At 36.1% G+C, this 22,658-nt stretch overlaps 1 protein-coding gene across 1 annotated transcript in view; it reads left to right on the top strand.

The window, feature by feature from the left end:
• The first annotated feature begins 11,934 nt into the window (after nucleotides 1-11,934).
• The window catches only part of LOC150093013 (vitellogenin-6-like), a 33,416-nt gene continuing 22,692 nt past the window's right edge, over nucleotides 11,935-22,658 (top strand). Inside the window, exons 1-2 of the mRNA XM_090413923.1 lie at nucleotides 11,935-12,053; nucleotides 16,445-16,477. Of these exons, the coding sequence (XP_090270049.1) occupies nucleotides 11,993-12,053; nucleotides 16,445-16,477 (94 nt within the window). The 5' untranslated portion in view covers nucleotides 11,935-11,992. The remainder of the gene's footprint in view (nucleotides 12,054-16,444; nucleotides 16,478-22,658) is intronic.

Below are 22,658 nucleotides of genomic sequence, written 5' to 3'. Positions count from 1 at the left end.
TAAGGACTAGAGTGTACTGTCAAATCCAATACCCTTGGAGGGTAATGGATGGCAATGCTGTAGCCAATGAAGTTCTAACTGAGGCTCGGCTATTGCTGTCACCCTCCTGTCATGATCAGAGCTTTAATTGCTCAATAACACCTTATCCCTACACTGTCCTCTACAGATAACGGGGAAGATGAAAAGCATTCTTGCTTCACCCCTTTAAGCCAGTCCTTATAAGGACTAGAGTGTTCCAAGCCTGATCGTTTGCCTGAGGACATTATGGACCTGATCAGAGAGAAGATCAGAGCTAGGAAGAGATTTCATAACACTCGCGCACCTCAGCCTAAGACAGTGCTTAACAGATTGAATGGAGCAGTAAGAGATGCACTTAAAACACAACACACAGAAACGAAGTTTGGGATAAAAAGTTAGCCTCTATCTCACCTATTCATCACTCTATCTGGGGCCTACTGAGAAACATGAAAAATAAAACCAGAACCCTCTCCCCTATAATCTCAAACCAGGGCCTAGTCCACACAGATGCAGATAAGACAGAAGCCATACTTAAAAATCTTGAGGATCAGTGCAAACCTTCTTATAACAACATTAATTTCAATCATCTGTACAAAATCCACAGACAGGTCAGGCATGCACTAAACCTCCCGGATACCAGTGCTGATCATATTGCACCCGCATCACCTGTTAAATTATATGATATTATTAAAAAACTTAAGAGCAATAAAGCTCCTGCATCTCAAACAGGGTGATCAAGCTGCTGCCTCGAAAAGCTATAGTGCATCTGACCAGTATAATAAATGCAGTCTTAAGACTTCACTATTTGTCTTCCACCTGGAAAATGGCTGATGTGATTCCTATACATAAGCCAGGCAAAGACCCACACTTACCGCAGAATTATCGTCCAATCAGTCTCATCTCCAATCTGGGTAAGGTTGCAGAGAAGGTCATCCTCTCACGACTCCAAACCTCAGTAAATGACCTAAACATCCTCCCTAAAGAACAGTTTGGATTTCGACAACGATTCCTAGACCTATCTAAAGCATTTGACATAATCTGGCATTTTGGACTCCTGCACAAACTTATCTCAGCCGGTATCTCACTAAAAATGGTTCATCTAATCCGTTCATATCTTCAGAATAGATCAATCCAAGTTAAAATTAACGGTTCTACATCGTCCCAGCGCCATATCTTTGCTGGAGTGCCACAGGGATCTCCACTGGCTCCATTGCTGTTTTCTGTATACATGTCAGACATCCCACACAATCCGATGACTTCCATTTTAGCACTGTATGCGGACGATACGGCAATACTAACCAGATCTCTCGGACCCCACTTCGTTACCAGAAAGCTTCAAGAAAATCTTCTAAAGTTGGAGGGTTGGTTCTCCAAGTGGAGATTGGAAGTCAACCCCCTGAAAAGCTCAGCGGTTCTCTTCTCAAAACGGCCAATGTCTCCTGCCCTGGCAGAAAGAAACAAATTACCTGGGTGTGGTTCTCGCCAAAAAGCTATCTTTCAACCAACATATCAAGTCTGCATGTACAAAAGCATCTAAAGCCATAGCTCAGATCTACCCGCTAATTAATAGAAATAGCAAGCTCAGCAACAGAATCAAATTGCAACTATACCAGATGACGATTCGTCCTATAATCACCTATGCCTCTCCAGCATGGAGCCACACCTCTAATACTAACATTATTAAGATACAGCGAGTGCAGAACAAGTGCTTGAGAATGATTTTGAACGCCCCGTGGTATGTTAGAAATAGCCAACTCCACAGAGACACAAATATTCCCTATATTCTCTCTTATCTACAATCTTTAGCTTCCAAATTTTTTTCTAAAGACGTCCACACATCCCAACGATTTGGTTCAACAAGCTGCAGCATACGAGCCAACGGACTTAAATATAGAAGACCAAAAACTATATTAGCCGCCTATAGCGATACATAATCTCCATGCCCATTCAGGGCGATCAAACTGCTTGTAAATTTTACCCTCACTGTAACCACGACAGATAGCGGGGAATATGAAAAGCATTTTGTTTCACCCTTAAAGAATAAATGTCAATTGTCACTAGAGTGTTGGGGAGGAACGAGGTGGGTGAGATGCGGTGATTGATTCATTCAATCGAATACCCTTTGAGGGTAATGGATGGTAATGCTGTATCCAATGAAGGTCTAACTGAGTCTCGGCTATTGCTGTTACCCTCCTGCCATGATCAGAGCTTTAATAACTCAATAACACCTTATCCCAACACTGTCCTCTACAGATAACGGGGAAGATGAAAAGCATTCTTGCTTTGCCCCTTTAAGCCAGTCCTTATAAGGACTATAAGGACTAGAGTGTTGGCATATGAATCCAATACCCTTGGAGGGTAACGGATGGCAATGCTGTAGCTAATGAAGTTCTAACTGAGGCTCGGCTATTGCTACTACCCTCCTGCCTTGATCAGAGCTTTAATAGCTCAATAACACCTTATCCCTACACTGTCCTCTACAGATAACGGGGAAGATGAAAAGCATTCTTGCTTCGCCCCTTTAAGCCAGTCCTCATAAGGACTAGAGTGTTGGGTATGGAAGGCTTGAGATGATAACCTTGGAGGGTAATGGATGCAATGCTGCAGCCAATGAAGTTCTAACTGAGTCTCGGCTATTGCTGTTACCCTCTTGCAATGATCAGAGCTTCAATAGGCCAATAACACCTTATCCCTACACTATCTTCTACAGATAATGGGGAAGATGAAAAGTATTCTTGCTTTAACACCTTATCCCTACACTGTCCTCTACAGATAACGGGGAAGATGAAAAGCATTCTTGCTTCGCCCCTTTAAGCCAATCCTTATAAGAATAAGGACTAGAGCGTTTTGGCGAGGGTGAGATGCGGGGATTAATACCCTTGGAGGGTAATGGATGGCAATGCTGTAGCCAATGAAGTTCTAACTGGGGCTCAGCTATTGCTGTTACCCTCCTGCCATGATCAGAGCCTTAATAGCTCAATAACACCTTATCCCTACACTGTCCTCTACAGATAACGGGAAGGTTAAAAGCATTATTGCTTCGCCCCTTTAGGCCAGTCCTTATAAGGACAAGTTCTGTTTCCTCCCGTGTGGTGGGTCTGCCTCCCATGCTAGATATGAGAGGCTCTGCTTGGGGTAGGTTTTTGCCTGTCTGTGAGTAGAGCCACCGCTGCGATTATGGGTCTGTCTGGTGTTGGGGTGAGGCTGCCACTGGGTAGAGCCAATGCTGAGAAGTTCTTCTCGGTGATGGGGTCAGCCTGTCACTGAGTGGAACAAAGCTTAGTTAGGCGATCTTTCGGGATCATCTAATTTTTAGAGAGGTCTTTACATAAATACACTTATCCATGCGTGTAGTAAAAGGCGACTAAAATGGACGCAATTTGAGTCTCCAGGGAAAGTGTTTTCCGGTGAGGGCTGTGTTGGTGGATGCTTTTTCCCGGAATATGAGGGGTTCTGTTCGGTGGTGGGGGAGCCACTCACTGATTGGAGTCAACGTTGAGTTGGACGGTCTTTCGGCCACTCTTTAAGGCCCACAACCCTCCAAGCATGCTTGGATTTCGTAACCGAAATACGAGGGAAGAATGGTCACCCGTATGCCTCGAGGTATTCTTGGCTGTATCCCTGTGTATTCAAGGGCCGGTTTTCTACTGGAAAGGCAGAATTCATTGGTCAATCTTCATCCTGATTCAACCTTACAATTCTGGGATAATGGTTTGCTCTTGAATTTCGTACTATTACACTTTCAAGATTTTTTTTGCTTTACTTTTATATTCTAAATAAAAACGTTAACCATATATATATATATATATATATTTTTTTTTTTTTCAAATTGTCTGGTTTACTCTCATCGATGTAAAATGATAATAAATGATGTATGGATACACATAGCGCCGAATGAATTAGAAACCTTTATGCAGCTGTGCATGCAAAAAACTTTGGTCACGTGATCTAGGCAACTATTTAAGAATTCTGTTGGTCAGTAATCGTCAATAGTGTTGATCACAATGGGAAAAACAAAAACAAAACAGCAGAGCTGACTGCTTTCTCAGAAGGTGAGATATCTCGTGTGTTTAATCAGTTTAAAAATAGCCCAAATTTCTTGTGTAAGAAACGTAAATGTGGTCCTAAGATAGTCTATCAGGAACGAGATCGCCGTCTTCTGAGAAAGCATGTACGAAAAATGGTAGATTTTCGTAAGGAATGCGTAAGGAATTGTAGAAGATCGGTAGTGGCAGTCGCTATAAGGAAACCACTGATTTCTGCGAAGAACTGGAAAGTTTGTCTACAGTGGCATCAGGAACATCGTGACTGGACACTGGATGACTGGAAAAAAGTCATGGGTCCAACGAGTCACGGTTCTGTACCGATGGGTAGACAGACAGTTGGCCGGAACTCCGTGAAGCAATAAAGCCAGCTTGCCTTGTAAACACAACTCACAGTTCTGGAGGTGGTTTGATGGTGTGGGGCATGTGCTGTTGATATGGATCGGATCCCCTGATATTGCTGGAAGGTCAGGTGTCATCCAAGGAATATCAAAACATTGCTGTCAATCAAGTCCCTCTTGCAATCTTGACTTTTTATCCAGCAAATGTTGTTTGTTTCCTGGACGACAATGGTACTGTCCATCGCGCAAGAATTGTTCAGTAGTGGTTCAGTGAGCATGACAGCGACTTCCACCATCTTCCCTGGCAACCATAAATCCCGGATGTGAGCCCCATTGAGAATGTACATGTTAGAAAAAACAGATCGTGGAGCAAAGTCCTCTTCCGTGAAATCTGTGCCAGCTAGAGGACTGTCTGGCGAATGCCTAATATGTTGTAGACGTAGATTCAATCCAACATCTTGCGAAATCTATTCCAAATTGCGTATGCGATGTAGTTCGGGCTAAACGAAATCTCATATGGTATTAAATAAAAGTTTATAACTCTTGGCATGAGAGATTTCGTTCTCTGTAGAAGATTACAGTCCTAAGGTAGCGATTTAAAATCACCAATGCCCATAGATTAACTGCCATTGTGACGTCACTCAGTCATTGAATATGCCTTTATAGGGAAAATGTAAAGTTCTGTTTATTGTTCTCTTTGCACTCTAGTCATTAATAAATTATCTCCGATAATTTATAAATGACTAGAGTATCCAACAGTGCCGCTATTTTCAAAAATAAACAAATAAATAATAATAATGTGACAATGTTTTACATAATGAGAATATTAAAGATCCATCATATTTTTATGGCCAAATAATTCGAAACTTGAAAATTTCAAATTTTACACTCATAAATTCTCTAGTAAAATTCAAAACTTTTTAGTTTAAATTTATTTAGCTATAAAAAAAAGATGGATCTTTAATATATGATTAGATACTACTTCATTTGCTAAACTGAAACTTTTCATTATCTATATCTTGATATTATAAAAATACAGTATTTTTTACATACAAGAAACTTGGCACTAAAAAGAACTGATTTTAACCAAAATCAAACTTATATATTAATAATTTCGAAATGAACTAGAATACTCAGCAGAATGGGACAAAATAATAAATATAATGATATATTACTTATTTATGCGAATTTTCGTTCTTTGTTATTGAAATTAGAAATTTAAAAATAATAAAAGAAAAAAGAAACAGAAAATAATAAAAGAAAAAAAGAAACTGACAAGGATTTCAAGCCCGTAAAATGTGCATTCACTTACCCGTGTTACTGATGTTATAACATTTATTATTATATATTGATATATTTAAGAAAAATCAAAAATATTACTTTGTGGTTGTTTGTCTGTTTTGAATGTAGATATAACGCGTTTTGTCTTTTATTCTGGCCTTTACGATAATATGGAATATACTAAGTCATAATTTAATATAGTTAATGCATAGTAATTTAAAATAAAGAAAATAATAAATATAAAATCAGATGGGAACTTAAATGAGCTTTAAAATATTTTAAAATAATTTTAAATTATTTGAAATTAAAAAATATAAGTTTATCGACACCAATAAATAAAATATATTTGTTATATCTTAAAATTCTATGTAAAAAGGAAAATATTGGAAGCTCTTTAGGACTTCCAGGGTAACAAATGGCAATGCTGTAGCCAATGAAGTTTTAACTGAGGCTCGGCTATTGCCGTTACCCAGCCATGACTAGAGCTTTTTAGCTCAATAACACTCCATCCACACAGGTTATCTTCATTCAGATGACGGGATATAGAGTCAAGGACTCAGTCCATCGCCCAGTTCTTTTAAGAACTTTTAAGAAAATATTGGAAGACTTATTGGTAGACTTTTACCCGTTGTCTGTTCTTCATTGTATAAATAGTTTGCAAAATAGGTATGAACATTGTCATATGTCATATATAAATAGTTTGCAAAATAAGTATGAACACTGTCATATACATATATAAATAGTTTGCAAAATAGGTATGAATATTGTCATATATATAAATAGTTTGCAAAATAGGTATGAACATAGTCATATACATATATAAATAGTTTGCAAAATAGGCATGAACATTGTCATATAAATATATAAATCGTTTGCAAAATAGGTATATAAATAATTTGCAAAATAGGTATGAACATTGTCATATAAATATAAATAGGTTGCAAAATAGGTATGAATGTTAATCCCAGATTGAGAATTTTATAAATATCAAGAACGACTGCGTGCGTTTTGCAAACCTTTTTGTGGCATGGGCTCAGAGATAAGTGATTTTAGCAACGACGTCCTCGGTGGATTGAGACCAATAGAATCTATATGTGATCAATAATTAAATGACAAGCTTCCAAGTGTGGAAAGGTCGATTGTTGATGGCCCTCTCTTTTTTTTTAGAGAGGACTAGCATGAACTCTACGGAGCGACAAGCATTTTGTTCTCTTTCTACTTAGCTTCAAATACTCCATTATTGCTATTATTGACAACGTAAAAAAAAAACTTTTAATTAAATTCATAAAACCTTTCTTTCTAGACATATTTGCAAACAGATGCTGCTATTCGATTCGCATTTAAAAAAAACGAGAACAGATTAACTGATTTTTATGAACCTTAAGATTTCAGATAGTTAGAAAAAGTATCTAGTAGTTTTATCTCCTTGTACTCATCATGCTTTCTGTTTGCTGAGTAGCAGTCTTTAAGTAACAGAATCACTATATCCGCAATATGTTCATTGAAATGAACATATTGCGGATATAGTGATCAATGAGATCACTAATCAAACTGTTCTGTTATCGAGAACTTTTTTCTCTCTTTGAGTTCGTAGAATTAGTAGTGTTGTTGTTATTGTCATTATTGTTGTAATCTCACAATGTTCATTAACATTTTCCCAGTGGCTTCACAACACACGAACACAAAAATAAGATGAGACGTTGCAAAAGACTGAAAGTGAAAGCCACCCTTCACTAAACACACAATACAGTAATCAGTATTGGGCTGTAGAAAGAGTCCATTTGGTTCAGAACCAGGTTAAAAAGAGTTCGTTTTTCGCAATTTCCAATCTTGTTTCTTTTGTTACAGAACAAAGGACAGAAGAGAGTGCTGATTGTAGTAATTTAACTGTCATTGGGATTTCGCATGTATAAAAGAAGCCGCTCACTAGCTTCTTTGAAAAAGTTTCCTGTTTACTCTCTATAAGTGACGTTTTCTGATTATTTTATTCTGATCTCAACTGTCGTTGAGATCAGAATAAAATAATCAGAAAACGTCACTCAGGTGAGGTAAGAATAAAATAAAAAATACCGATAATTGAGATTTTCAGATGTTAACCATTATGGATAATTGGCATCATTTAACATCTAATACTAAGATTAAAAATGTAATAATAAATAAAAATTAGAATAAAATTTCTTTTATATTCTAATATTCTATTAAATTTAAGATGATTTATTTTATTAGTTTTAGAATTTTAAAAATTAATTGAAATATATTAAAATACCTTTTTATTTTTTTTATAAATTTAAAATAAAAATGGCCAAAGGTGGAGGCGTTTGTTGTTTTCAGGATTGAATCAATCAACCGTGAGATGCGGTGATTGATTCATTCAATCCAATACCCTTGGAGGGTAGTGGATGGCAATGTTGTAGCCAATGAAGTTCTAACTGAGGCTCTGCTATTGCTGTTACCCTCCTGCCATGATCAGAGCTTTAATAGCTCAATAACACCTTATCCCTACACTGTCCTCTACAGATAACGGGGAGGATGAAAAGCATTCTTGCTTCGCCCTTTTAAGCCAGTCCTTATAAGGATAAATAAGGCGTTTGTTGTTGTTTGATGTTCGTCTCACCTTTAGAAAAGTGTCTGCAAATCTTTCAAATTGTTCCTCAAATGCTATTCGACTTGGGCGTTCTCTTTTGTTTATGTCGTCCGGTGTACCAGGCATCAAGGTTTTGATTTTTCTATTGTTATCCATCTGCAGATGATAAGATTTTCGCCACTGTTCTTTTTATCTTCATTTTGGTAGCACAGTACGATATCTCACAAATGACTGTTTTAAGAATGAATTTTATTTTTACATAATAATCATGTTGTTGTCTTCACTTTGTAATTCTATCTCTGTCTATATCTTTCACCATCTCATCTCTTCAGTCAATATTCTTGTTATGACTGTATATCCTTTATAATTTTTTATCAGATTCGTCTTTTCGTTAAGTGATTTATTTCTATGGAATAATTCCAATGCTATCATTCGAAATTTGGATACAAAAAAAATATTATGCAAATATCGAATTAAATTAAATTGGTTTCCATTTTTATGTTTGCATATTGCAGGTCTACGAAAGAACAAAGGTTACCAATAAAGAAATAACAAGATGTGTATACACTTTCTTGTACTTTTCACATTAAACAGCTATTATGTTTCTTTCAGTTTAATGGTTTTGTGTTAAATCTTTAATTTAAATTATATTACAGTGTCCTCTGCTACTGTCTTAAGTAATAGGCGCTTCACATGCACACTATCTACAGATAATTATCCGGACACTTTAGCAATTTGAAATTGATAACAGCAGGCGAATCTTAATATCGGATATGCCCACCTTTGGCTTTGATCATCCTTTGAGGGAGGCTTTCCACCAATATACGGCAGACATCAGGTAGAATTTGTCTCCATTCCTCCAAAGCAGCACCGAGTTCAGCGACAGATCGAGGACGTGCTCCTCTAGACCTGAATCGCCGCTCTAATTCGTCCCACAGGTGTTCGATGGGGTTGAGGTCAGGACGCTGCGCAGACCAGGGCAGTCGTTTAACACCAATCTCTTCATACCATTCTATAACAGCTGCAGCTTTGTGGCATGGGGCATTGTCGTCTTGATAGTGACACAGGTTGGATTCCTAAACACTTCACAGTGTAGGCAGTACCTGATTATCCAGAATATCAAGACACTGAGATGCTTTCATGGAACCACGGACAACGACCAGTGGTCCCACTCCAAACCAACTGAATACATCCCACACCATTATTCCTCCACCACAAAACTTTACTGTGGGTACAACACATTGTGGTAACGAGCGTTCACCAGGCTACTTCCATACCCTTCCATCAGACTGGAAACACGTGAACCTTGATTCATCGCTCCAGAGTACCGTTTTCCACTGGTCAATTGTCCATTTCACTCTCTTTGCACCACGCCAGACGAGCCGCCTTGTTCGCTGTTGTAATGTTCGGCTTTGTACCTCTGATCTTCCGTGGAAACCCAGTAAATGGAGTTCTTTTTGTACAGTATTAGTGCGGACCATGTTATTGGCGTTCTAGAAATCATCACGAATGGTCTGTGCCTATTGTAGCCGATTTTTTGAGTGTCACCCGTTTTAATACCCTCTTGTCCCTGGCAGTCATTGTCGATGGCCACCCTGGATGTTTTCCTGCACTAGCGATGCCAGAACGTCTTCAGTAGTTGATCACATCGTCAACCGTTGATTTTGGATGCTCCAATTGACTGACAATGACACGTATGAACATGCCACCAATGTGACAGCACACCATGACACCTCTCTCGAAGTCACTGAGTTTACGTTGTGTTGTCATACCACCTGTATTCAACTGCTACGATGAAATACTGCTTCCTGCTATCTATACACCGGTTTGTATGTTATTAACAAGCCTGGAGTGTTCCATAGATTCAAATAACAGGGATGTGCGGACAATCATTGGTAGAAAGTGTATATATCCAGCCTGTCGTGCGGAGAGATCTTGGCTCGCGCTGAATTGCAACCCACCTAGATGATAATCGTGTCGTGTTCCACATATCCACTTATGATCCAGAATAAATCTGCTACTTAAAAGAAACTTATATATCTTATTAACATTTTCTAAATTTGGTTTTTAAAACTAATATTGAATTAATAATTCTGTTATTAGAATTATTAAAGTCTCGAATGGTTTCATCAATGTGGTAGCGTTTGAAGATGACATTCTGTCATCTTTATATAAATTGGCATTAATAAACCTCTACTCAAATCGTCTGGAATGCAACCATATGAACCCAAACATTCTGCATTATATAGTATAACCACTGCAAAACTTTAATATTGTGGAATATCATCTAGCTGCTTTTCCACATTTTAAGTATTTAGCAGCATTGCCTATTTACTTGAAATATACTCTAAGCTGCATATTTTTAATATATCCTATAACGGTTATATTGCTGACAACCTCATTTAAATATTCGTTAAAATAATTCATTATTATCCCTAGTACTTACAGAGCCTTATAGCAAACGACCGACAAGTATCCTTGGCCTACAGTTTATTAGAATAATATAGCTAGTCTGTCTTGCTTCATGGATGCATTTTTGTCTGTAAATTGTATGAAACAATTTATCTGTAAACTGCGAGAAAAAAAAAATCGAAATTTGACAGAACGACATTATTGATATCTACTAAGCTGCAGATCTTTTTCAAATTATTTTCCAGAATATTCTTCAGTTTTTATATCAATTTATTATCTTATATTTCTTTTGTGGCCCCCTCCACTTTAAACATCATTTAATGCTCCCCCCCAAACATTTTGCCATACTTCATATTTACCTTCTCTTCATTATTTCCGAAATCATCTTATGGTTTCTGCTCCCCCCATAACAGCTTTCAAGAACTTTTTAATATGATTTCTTCGGTTCCGTTTATTTAGCATCTTACATTCATTATGGAGTCAAAAGTCAAAAAAATATAAATAGTTATATTTTATTTATCTTTTTAAATTCATATTAACTTTAATTATTTTACTATTTTATATTTATTTTAATTATAAATCTTTACATTTAATTACATATACGTACGCTTTATTTATAAATATATAATTAATTGTGTATTATTAACTTTGGCGGCGTGCCGATCGAATCGTCTGCTCATTGTAGAATTTCTCCATTTTCGGTATAATATAAATTCATGTTCAATGTAGTAAGTTACCAATGCTCTTCATGGAGTAAATATTTATTATATGTACTTCATTCGTACTCATAATTATGACAATTACTTCAATATCATGAAATTTATGTATTTTTCGATAAATGCAAAATAAGTAAATTAGGAGTTAAGAATTTTTAAAATTAATAACAAGTTCCAAATATTTGTATATATCGATATATTTTAAACATAAATGAATATATTGTACCTAATATGATATAATATTATACTGAATTCAATGTTGTTAACATTAGAATGAATGATATAAACGCAGAATCAGTTCGCATTTTTCAATCAATGGTTCTATTTACTACAGCTTTAAAAAAGGCAACATCACGAGTTTGGTATCAAAAATTAATATCCGTTATTAACTGTGTTGTCAGCTACTTTAAATCGTCTGCTCGATTACTTCCGACCTTTGTGCTACTTATGGCTCCTGCTTACTAAGCGACGTTTCTTAAAAGGGGAAAAAAAAATCTTGCTGTGTCAAACTCGGATGATAATGACGTGTATTCGACGCTTTAACGAATTTGTGTTCGTATATAATACAGCGAGAAGTACACATTTCGCTTGCAGCCAATGGTGATAGCGGATGCCAGGATGAAGCTCTTTTTACTTCTAGCAATCGTCTGGGTAACAGGTAAGCATTAAGGGAGTCATTTAAAATGCGGCCTCTTTTCAAGACTTAAGAAAACCTAATATCGAATAAATCAATAGAAATTTGTTAACTTTTTTTTTATTATTTCACGTGATAATATCGTACTTCTTGACACTGTAGTTGATCAGTACAAAACGATACTAACTTTTTTTTTCTTTTCTTTTGATTTGTTTGGTTTATCTTTTCTCTTCCTTCTTTCTTTTTACTTTTCTTTTTTTTTCCTTTCTTTTCTTTTTTAATTCAATTATTTAGTGTGTTTTTTTAATATCAATTTATTTAATTTTAATTTTTAATTAGTTTTTTTTTGAATTTTGATCAGTTTATGTATTTATTTTTAATCAATTTATTATTATTCTTTTCGAATTAAAAAGCATTTAAAAAATTCAGGACCGTTATGCTGATGATTTTTGATGCACTAAACTCGTATTTTTTTTATAATTTAAAAATTTTACCATTATATATATATATATATATATATATATAAGCTCAAATTAAACAATAACTGACAATTCCAAAAAGCGCCGCCTAAGTAGCTAGTGTAAGATAACTAAAAAGGTCAATAAATTTCCTAACAAAAAAAAAAAAAAAAAGAATTATATATACAATAAAAAGTTATGAAAGATTAGCTGAATTATAAAGTACTATCTCCCATAAAGGGGATAGACGTAAACCATCAGAATCTGTTTAATTTTAATTTTAAGAACAGGCGAAAATTATACTATTAAATAATCTTTTTACGTGAGTTTTTCCGTTATTACTTTTGTATTTATCTTCCATCACCATTAAATAATGAAGTAAATTTAAAGTAAAAACTGACACAACATCGAGTAAAGATTTGAAAAAGTACCTATAATGCGTATGTATGTTGCTACACTTCTACTTTCCAGCAAGTTCTCGTTACTGGAGTACTCTTTCTTGCTAGCTCTGAACAGATTAGGCTCTACTGAGTTGAAATAAATACAAGCAGTAAGATGAAGGAAGAAACTGTAGGCACCTCTGGGTGTTTACATTGGCGTGACTTATATATATCGAATATATCGAATTCCTTATAGGACACGAACAACATGATGTAGTAATAACAGCTTTCAATTAAGGGTGAGTTGGCAGGTCTCGTGCTGATGGCTGAGATTTTCCACCTCACAAAAACAGTTAAAACGCACACGGTGAAAGACGTAATATAACCTTTAGCCTCTCCCATTAGGAAGATTTAAATTATTTTAAACTTGAAATGTTATTTACTAAAATAATTTACTGAAATAATGCTGGTTTTAATATCCATTTTACTTATATTATTTAAAATATTATTACTTTCAACCTATTTTCAGCAAATATTGACTACAAATTCTTAAAAATTTAAGAATTTGTATTCAATATTGCTTAAAATTTCAATTCTACTTAAAAAGGTTAACTTTATATTTAAGTTGTTACTTAATGGAGTAACATTAAATAACTCCATTAAGTAACTCATGTTGGAGGTTTAATGGAATATTATCAGCACTGAGAAAGAATTAAAACCAATTTGAATACTTCTAATATTTCATATCCGTCACAGAGACATCTTCAGGGATTACAAAAAAACTTTTTGTAGTAACACACACACAAATATAGTACATTAGTGAGTGAAATTAAAGTCCTATCTAGGTGGTTCGCCCTCTATGGGCGTTTGCAGGTAGCCTAGGATGTAAAGAGGGATCTCTGATAATTAATGTTTCCCAAATTTTGGGGAGCTTCATGCAACCGTATTTGTTTAAATTCGGTTGATTCCTCGGTGCAGATGCAGATTCAAAGAATGGTCTTTCTTTTTTGAATTTACTATGGTGGAGCATGGTGGTTTTTTTTCCAGGAGATCCTGTGGGTTGTATCCAAAACGGTTTACGGAAAAGGCACCCCTCGCATTTCTCCCCCAACAATTCGTCCCCAGCACATTTCGTCCCCTGTAGATAATGAGTAGGTTACAAAAATGTAAGTACAGTCAACTCTCGATAACTCGAATTTTTATTGAAGTCCCAGCCCCTTTACTGGAGATTCAATGTTGAACTCTCTCGATTACTTGAACCGAACTTCCGATAACTCTAACTTTTTCGAACATTCCAAATTACATTCGTGTACAAATTGTCACATAGCTTTTAAACTGGTCAAATACGGCAACATGCAACAACCACAAACGAACGGCCACAGCAAATTTTTGCATCAGTAATTGCAGAGGCTCATGCCAATGTCACGGCATTACTTCCTAAAAAGGATTCACTTAAACGAACTATTCGTCATGTTCGATGCAACAGGTGCTCCTGCATTACCGAGCAATCTCCAGGACCTAGTAATTCCACAAAATGATCAAGAAATTATTATCGATGGCAACGTACAACAGTTTTTGATGAATGATTCTCAGGACGAACTGCTCCCGAGGCGCATGCTCATTTTTTCAACTAGTAACAATCTTCAGTTATTAGCGCGTACCCAGGAGTGGTTTTCTGATGCAACTTTTAGCACAGTATCCACGCATTTCCAGCAGCATTATACAATTCATGTGGTTCAATTCAATACAGTTAGTCCAGTGGGCTACGCACTTCTCCCAAACAAACCTCGTGCCACATACGTCAAGTTGCTTCAAGAAGTTAAAAATCTATAGCCGGGTCTCCAACCCCAACGACTTATGACAGATTTCGAACAAGGTGCCATGCAAGCCTTCCAACAAGAATTTCCTGGTATTGTAAATACCGTTTTTTTTTTCTTTCATCTTTCTCATAGCGTTTTGGGGAAAGGTACAGAATGAAGGTTTAAAAGCCCGATACGAATAAGACCATGAATTTGCTCGTCGGATTCGAATGATTCCGGCATTGCCATTTATTCCTCCTCTTAACGTTATTCAAGCATTTGAAGATTTAGTTGAAGCTGATGATTTCCCCACTGAAGCTACGGTGATTGCAAACTACTTTGAAGATACATATATTGGAAGAAGAGAACGAAAAGGCTGGCAATTACCCATTTTTTGCCATCGGATTGTGGAATGTTTACACAGAAACACTGAATGATCAGCAATATACCAACAAACGCGTGGAGAGGTGGCACAGGGGTTTCAGGAAATTTGTGCTACTTTATTCCCAAAGATTCATTGATTCTTTAAAGAAACAACAAGGGCTGCACAATTTCGAAATTACACAACTAATTGCCGGTAATTCAGGCAATCAAAGAAACAAGAAGTATGCTGCAATAATCAAAACAATAGTCCAAGATGTTCAAAATCGTAATGTCATTGATTACCTTAGAGGCACTGCATACAACTTCGAGTTCTAAACAATAATAATGCGCATTTATTCTATTAAAACAAAATAAATTAGAATTATTAAAAAATTATGTGTATTATTTACATTTTATAGCTTACTCATTATCTATAGGGGCCGAAATGTGCCGGGGGCGAAATGTGTTGGGGGAGAAATGTGCTGGAGGCGAAATGTTGGGGACGAAATGCTGGAGGAGACTTTTCCAGATCCCATCCAAAACATGGTCTGCAAGGCCAGAATGATCATAATCGTGATTGCAGATGTATGACCTGTGTTCTTCTAACTGGATGGTTGCTGATCTGCCTGTCTGTCTGAAGTAAGCCAGTTTATAGGCACAAGGTATTCTATATACTCCAGGCACTGAGAGAGGAGGGAGCTGCTCTTTGGTGGAACGGATAAGGGTAGCAAGTTTACGGTGGGGCTTAAAAGCTGTATGGAGGTTGTACTTTTTTAATGATCTGGCTATTTTTTTTTTTTTTTTTGATGTACCACGTATGTACGGTATGGTGATCGCATTTCTGAAGTCCTTCTGAAGAGATGGTTTGGGAATAGGGAAGGACTTGATTATTTTTTTAATTCTGTAGTCACTGCAGCTATTGGAAAAGAAGGTGTTGTGCGTGTGTTTGAATTCGGTTGAAAGGGCAGTTTCACTGGAACAAAGATTGTGGACTCTATTGGTAAGAGTTTTAATAATGCCATATTGCTGAGCGGGTTGGTGGCGGGAGGGTTTTTGGATGTATCTCCTGTATGAGTAGGTTTTCTATATACAGAGAAAGAAAGGTTACCATTAGGAAGGCGTGTTACTAATCCTTTCTTTAATCCTTTCTCAGTGCTGATAATATTCCATCAAACCTCCAACATGAATTCTTCACAGCACTTAAGCCTCAACACACTGATTCCATTAAGTAACATTACATTCTGTAAGTTGTATGCAAATGAAACTATGCACATAGAAAAAAGTGTCAAAGTAATAGGAGTTTACATTAATTGGATTACGATATATATTAGGCATTACGCATTAAGAAAAATATCATGAAAAATATATTGTCTACCTTTATATTTTATTACATGCATTCGTCTGTTATTTTGCAGGGGCCCAACATCAGTATTCATCTCAGCTTATAAGTAAGTACATTTTTTTTGTATTATTTTTTATCATAACATTATGAGTAATAAGCTAACAATATAAAGAGATAACAAATTTCGCATTAAATAAATTTATGACTGCGATTTTTATAATATAATTAACTAAAGCTTAAGTAGATAACATGCTACAACTTTAATAGTTTGAAGTTGGAGCCTGTAATTGAAAGTGTGTGTGTGTGTGTGTGTGTGTGTGTGTGTGTGTGTGTGTGTGTGTGTTGCACCTATTGAGAGTATTTCTGTTCAACTGCATCTGTGCGTAAAAAACAAAATCTGTTTAGCTACCCATTTTTAATTTTTCAAATTAATTTCTGTCATTGCCTTCAAAACTTAAATCATTTCAAACTTAAATAATGCAAACCAGAGAACAATATCTAAATCGTTCTCTGGTTTGCATTAAGTCTCTTAGAATTCAACGATCGATAAGTCAATTCAACTTTCCGATTGTATTTTGGAAGGGAGGGTCAATATTTTGGGGATTTTTTTGCAGAAGCAGAAATCTATTTGACTACTTGTTTTCTTTTTTTATTATAATTAGTTATTCTTCATATTTTCCCTCACATCACAAGTGATTCGACTTCTTTTTAAAGGTATATTGTTCATATTTTCGACCTTTTAAAAATAAACCGTTCGAATATTTGAATGATAACTGCTGCAATACATATTTATGTAGAAGTTTCCCAAGCTACCAACAGTTATTGAAATCTGACCAGATTATAGTGTTTCTTACGGCCGATAAGTTTGTCCATTGCTGTTGCATGCTGCTTTAAACCCATACGATTATGCATTGTTTGATATTGTCCATCCATCTCGGTCCTGCCGAAGATGTTCAGGTTTACGAACATCTTCGGGATCACTTAAAAGAATTTTGTTAACCAGAGAATGCACATTTTAACATGGCCGAATATTTGTAGCTTTATATATGTATATATATTAGTTTAATTCTCTCACCATTAGTTCGGAATGAAAATAAAAATGGACATCGAAACATGAAACAGTCCAACAGAATGAAAACCGCGTAAAATACATTAAAACGAGGAGGGGGGGGGGGACTATAAAACAACGAAAAAACTTGAGAGCCCCAATTTTATTATTATTATTATTATTATTATTCCTGATACCTCCAAGGAGTCCGAAGACTCATCGTGGGAGGACATCTACAATTCTCTCTACACCTAACCTCTACTACGAATCATCTCCATCAACGCCATCTACCGCCCACTTCCAACACCACCACAACTAGTAATTTTTGTCTGTAAATTGCGTGTGTTCTGATGGGCCGATTTGTATGTATGCGGGATGAAAAACCCGAGTTTCCGGGAGAAAAAACCCTGCTACCTCCATATGAGATCGGCTAACTCACCTTCGATTGAAATCGACCAGATAAAGATTCCTCCCGTCGCGACGAGAATCGAACCTAGGCCTATTCCAATCGAAGGGCGCAATGTGTTTGAAGTATTTAGGATCCGGTTGGAAACTGGATCCAAAATGAAATTATTGCCTAAACAATTTTTTATGTTGGTAAAAAGCATCTCCTCGTTTGTACCCAAGTCGAGAGTTTCGTAACCAGAAATCAAACATTTCTCACTGCATTTTTTTTGCTATTAGACTGAAGCGCCTGGAATCCAGCTGCTTAATCTTAGTTGTGTTACTTACGCGTCAAACAGTACAACCTTTTGGCGCAAACACCAAAGCAGTGATTATGTACAATAACCGACCCATTCTGAACTTTCTTTACTCCACGCCAATTGATGTCTTACCAGCACGCGCGATGGTCTCCAAAAACAGGGATGATTATTCTGCTTTTAATGGTGTGCTAGGAACTGAACACTGTCGGTGTTTCTCGCTTTAGGAGGGGGGGGGGGGCGGGGAAGTCGGATGGGCTCTGAAACACGTCTTCGTTTTCAATGAATGAAATATCTATTGAAGGATAGTGGGTTCGTCACAATTTTTTTTCCCCTCCAGCGTTACGTGCGGTGTTGTAGGTAGGCAGAAGTCTTGAGTGTTTCAATTTTAGTGACATGACATCTTCGGCGTTTTAACGTTACGTAACTTCCAATTTCTTCAATGATTCATCGGGGATTGCTTATATCTGTAGTACATGACAAAACTTACAATTTATTTTTTTGGCTAGATGGGTGAAACAAGAATGCTTTTCATATTCCCCGTTCTGTAGAAGAAAATTTATGGATGGGGTAATATAGAGCTATATACTCTAATTCCTTAAAAGGACTGGCTTAAAGGGGCGAAGCAAGAATGCTTTTCATCTTCCCCGTTATCTGCAGAGGACAGTGTAGGGATAAGGTATTATTGAGCTATTAAAGCTCTGATCATGGCAGGAGGGTAACAGCAATAGCCGAGCCTCAGTTAAAACTTCATTGGCTACAGCATTGCCGTCCATTACCATCCCTGGGTACCCATTTTGGTCGCCTCGTACGACATGCATGGGCTACAGTAAGGCGATTTTTAAGTAACGCCCTCTCTAAAAGTTAAGACTACCCTTCCCCGGACCACTTCCTACGAGTGGTCGAAAGATCGTTCAACTCAGCGTTGGTTCCACTCAGTGACTGACCCCTACCACTGAGCACAACCGCTCATATTCCAGGGAAAAGCATCCACCGACAGGGCCACTCCGGAGAACACCCTTCCCCAGAGACTCAAAATGCTCTCTCAGGGCAAAGTCCCCGAAATCTAAGCCCATCTCACCGTGAGCAAAATTCCGGAAGAAACCTCTCGAACCTCTGCGTCCCATTTTAGTCGCCTCTTGCGATATGCATGGGCTACAGTAGCGCTATTCTTATCCCAGCCACCACACCGGGTAAAACTTAAAAGTTACTTTTTTTTTAATTTATTATTTTTTTGGATAAATGAACTGAGTCCTTGACTCTTTATCCCGTCATCTGATTGAGAAAATCTATGAATGGGATATTATTATTGAGCTATATAAGCTCTGATCATGGCAAGAGGGTAACAGCATTGCCATCCATTACCATCCCTGGATACCTTAAAGTCCTTAAAAGGACTGGCTAGATGGGCCAAGCATGAATGATTTTCATATTCCACGTTATCTGTAGAGGACAATGTAAGGATAAGGGGTTATTGAGCTATATAAAGCTCTGATCATGGCAGGAGGGTAACAGCAATAGCCGAGCCTCAGTTAGAACTACAGCATTGCCATCCATTACCCTCCCTGGAGGGTAAAGGATGGCAATGTCGCCTCGTACTACATGCATGAACTACATTGGTGCTATTCTTATCCCGGCAACCACACAGGAATTCCTGGATACTCTTTTTTTTTTTCAGTGAAATTATGTATATTAGATTTATTGTAAATGCAAGACGGGATCAATACAATTTTGAGAATATTTCTTTATATTTTAATTATTTCAAAAATTTGCAATATATTTTTATAATAAACTTGAATTTTATCTTAATAAATATTCCATAAGAAAAGGCAAATCGCTTATTCGAACTTTTCGATTTGAAAACAATTATAGTGTTCTAAAAAATCGATTTGTTTTCGGAAAGTACAAATTAAAATAAATTTCGAAATAAAATTTATTTATTAAACATCAAATTCTTACTCTTAAAAATAACTTTATATTTTAAGGCTATTACTGTACATATTCACATAAATTTATCTATGTAATAAAAATGTAATAATTATTATTATTATTATATAAATGTAATAAATAATTCGTTTGAAATATGGAATTTGAAAATGTTCCTAAAATTTCTTGCGCCATTTCAATGTCTATCGAAATACGACAAATTTTGGGCAAAACATTTCAAGATACAAACCAATAACTCCTTTTTGGAAAATTTAATGAAAGTTGATATTTAGAATCATTAATCACCAACGAAGGGTTTATCTTGCTAGAAACTGCTTTCGGTTTTCTATTTTTTTTCTCTTATGGTCCACAAAACAGACAAGCTAGCAAAACAAAAACAAAAAAAACAAACAAACAAGTGACAGATCTAATACGCTATCTGCTTGGTCTTAATTTCTACAGCAGTAATTCAATGCGATCCATTTCAGTTTATTTATTTCTCGTATTGATTTTGGCTTATAAACCATGACATTTATTTTAAGCGTTAACATTAAAAATTTAATAAATTTTTTATTAAATTTTATTTTTTTTTTAATTCCACATTTCAATAAATTTTAAATATTTTATTTTGTATAAAACGAAATTTAATAAAATTTAATTTAAATTTATGTTGTAGAGAGAAGCAAATGAAAAATTTAAATAAGGAAAACACTTGACCTGTTCAAAACAACTGTCAACCAGAGAACATTCATCAGGATTTTTTAAATAGATTTAAATGCAAATATAATTACGTAATGCTTAAAAAGAATTCATTTAAATATTTTCACCAATATATAAAATCACAGAGAAATACACCCTCTGTCCAAAAAGAAACCAAACTTTGATAGAAAATAAAACACACGCCAATTATAATTATTCAAATAATTTATTTCAATCATTATACTCTCCCTCAGCTTCGATACAGCTTTGGCACGGTCAATTAATTCGTTAAATGAGTTTTTTATATCGGCTTTTGGGGTACTGTTGAGGGTCGTGGTTACTGTCGCTTGAACGTTTTCAGTGGTGTCGTATCGCTTTCCTTTCATCGACAAATGAAGTCGGGGAAAGAGAAAGAAGTCACAGGGGGCTAAATCAGGTGAATACGGCGAGTGATCCAACACACAAATTTGGTTTTTGCTCAAAAACGGTTTATTATCGTACAAAAGTGACCATCTGCTTGCATCACGATATTCATGCCGTACGCGACGAATTCTCGCCATCAATCGCTTCAAAACTTCGAGATAACAGTTTTGAAGTGATTGACCGTTTGCCCAGGCGGAACGAATTCTTTGTGGATAATGCCCTTGGAATCGTAGAAACAAATCAGCATTGTCTTTACTTTTGACTCCTCCAAGCGATTTTTTTTTTTTTTTTCGGATGCCCCTCTTCTGGTGGTCTCCACTCAGCACTCTGGCGCTTTGTTTCGGGCTCATACTGAAAACACCACGTTTCGTCACCAGTAACGATCGTTTCAAGGAAGTTTAAGTCCTTACGAGCGGTTTTAATGAGGTCCTTGCAGTGTTCAGTTCGATACATTTTTTGGTCATCGGTCAACTTGTGGGGAACAAATCGCGAATTCAATTTACGAAGGACCAAACTTTCGGTCAACGTGTTGTGCACAGTTGATTTTGGAATCCCCAATTCATCTTCAATCAATCTCACGGACGAGGGTTTTCTTTGATGAAATCACGCACTTTTTGGATGTAACTTCGCTCAGTCCAGTTTTTGGACGTCCCGACTCTTCGTCGTCGCCGCCTCAAGCGTGTCAACACCACTTTAATCGCTTAAACCACTCGTAAACTTGAGTACGGGATAAGCATTCATCACCGTATGCTTTTTGAAGAATTTGATGCGTTTCGGTAAAACTTTTACCAAGTTTAACACAAAAGTCAATCGCAGTTCTCTGTTTGAAACTCATTTTCCGACCGTTCGTCAAAACACACTGTCACTCTTGACATTATAACTCGGCTTCTAATGAAACAAATGTCATAAACAGTTGACAAAACACCTAATGAAGGTTGCCGCTTTTGACAACAAAAAGATACAGCAGGTGGCGCCCCTAGTTTCTTCTATTTATCGAAAAGTTCGGTTTCTTTTTGGACAGAGGGTGTAGAAGTAAATGGACTTGAAAGTCTTACTATTGTACAGTACGAAATCAACGTACTTATTTTAAATATAATGAATTGCGACTTGTATTCTTTGAATTTTAATAACTATTTTCATTTTAATCACACACCTTATTTTATTGCTTCTACTTAACATAGGAAAGTTTTATGAATTTAATATTGTACTTAAATTAGATTTAATTTAATTTAAATTTAAGTTTAAAATTACCAATTTAAATTAAATTTAAATTCTTAAATTAAAGCTTAATACTTTATAGTTAACTGAAATGTAAAGTTTAGTTTAATTTTGGCTAGTTTGACTACATCGTAATAAAAAATGAATAAATTCTTTATAATACCGTAAATAATAATATCATTTATAATAATAAATTATTTATAAGCTGAACTAATATAATAACGAAATACTGTCTTTATCCTTCTTTATTACACACGGAAGTAACGAACTTT

Source organism: Typopeltis vanoorti, chromosome 24, assembly GCF_054136105.1.
Source record: "Typopeltis vanoorti isolate ZY-2024b chromosome 24, IOZ_Tvanoo_1.0, whole genome shotgun sequence".
In the NCBI taxonomy this organism is placed as follows: domain Eukaryota; kingdom Metazoa; phylum Arthropoda; class Arachnida; order Uropygi; family Thelyphonidae; genus Typopeltis; species Typopeltis vanoorti.
The sequence above is the reverse complement of the archived record's forward strand: the minus strand, read 5'-3'. Positions and strand labels throughout refer to the sequence as shown.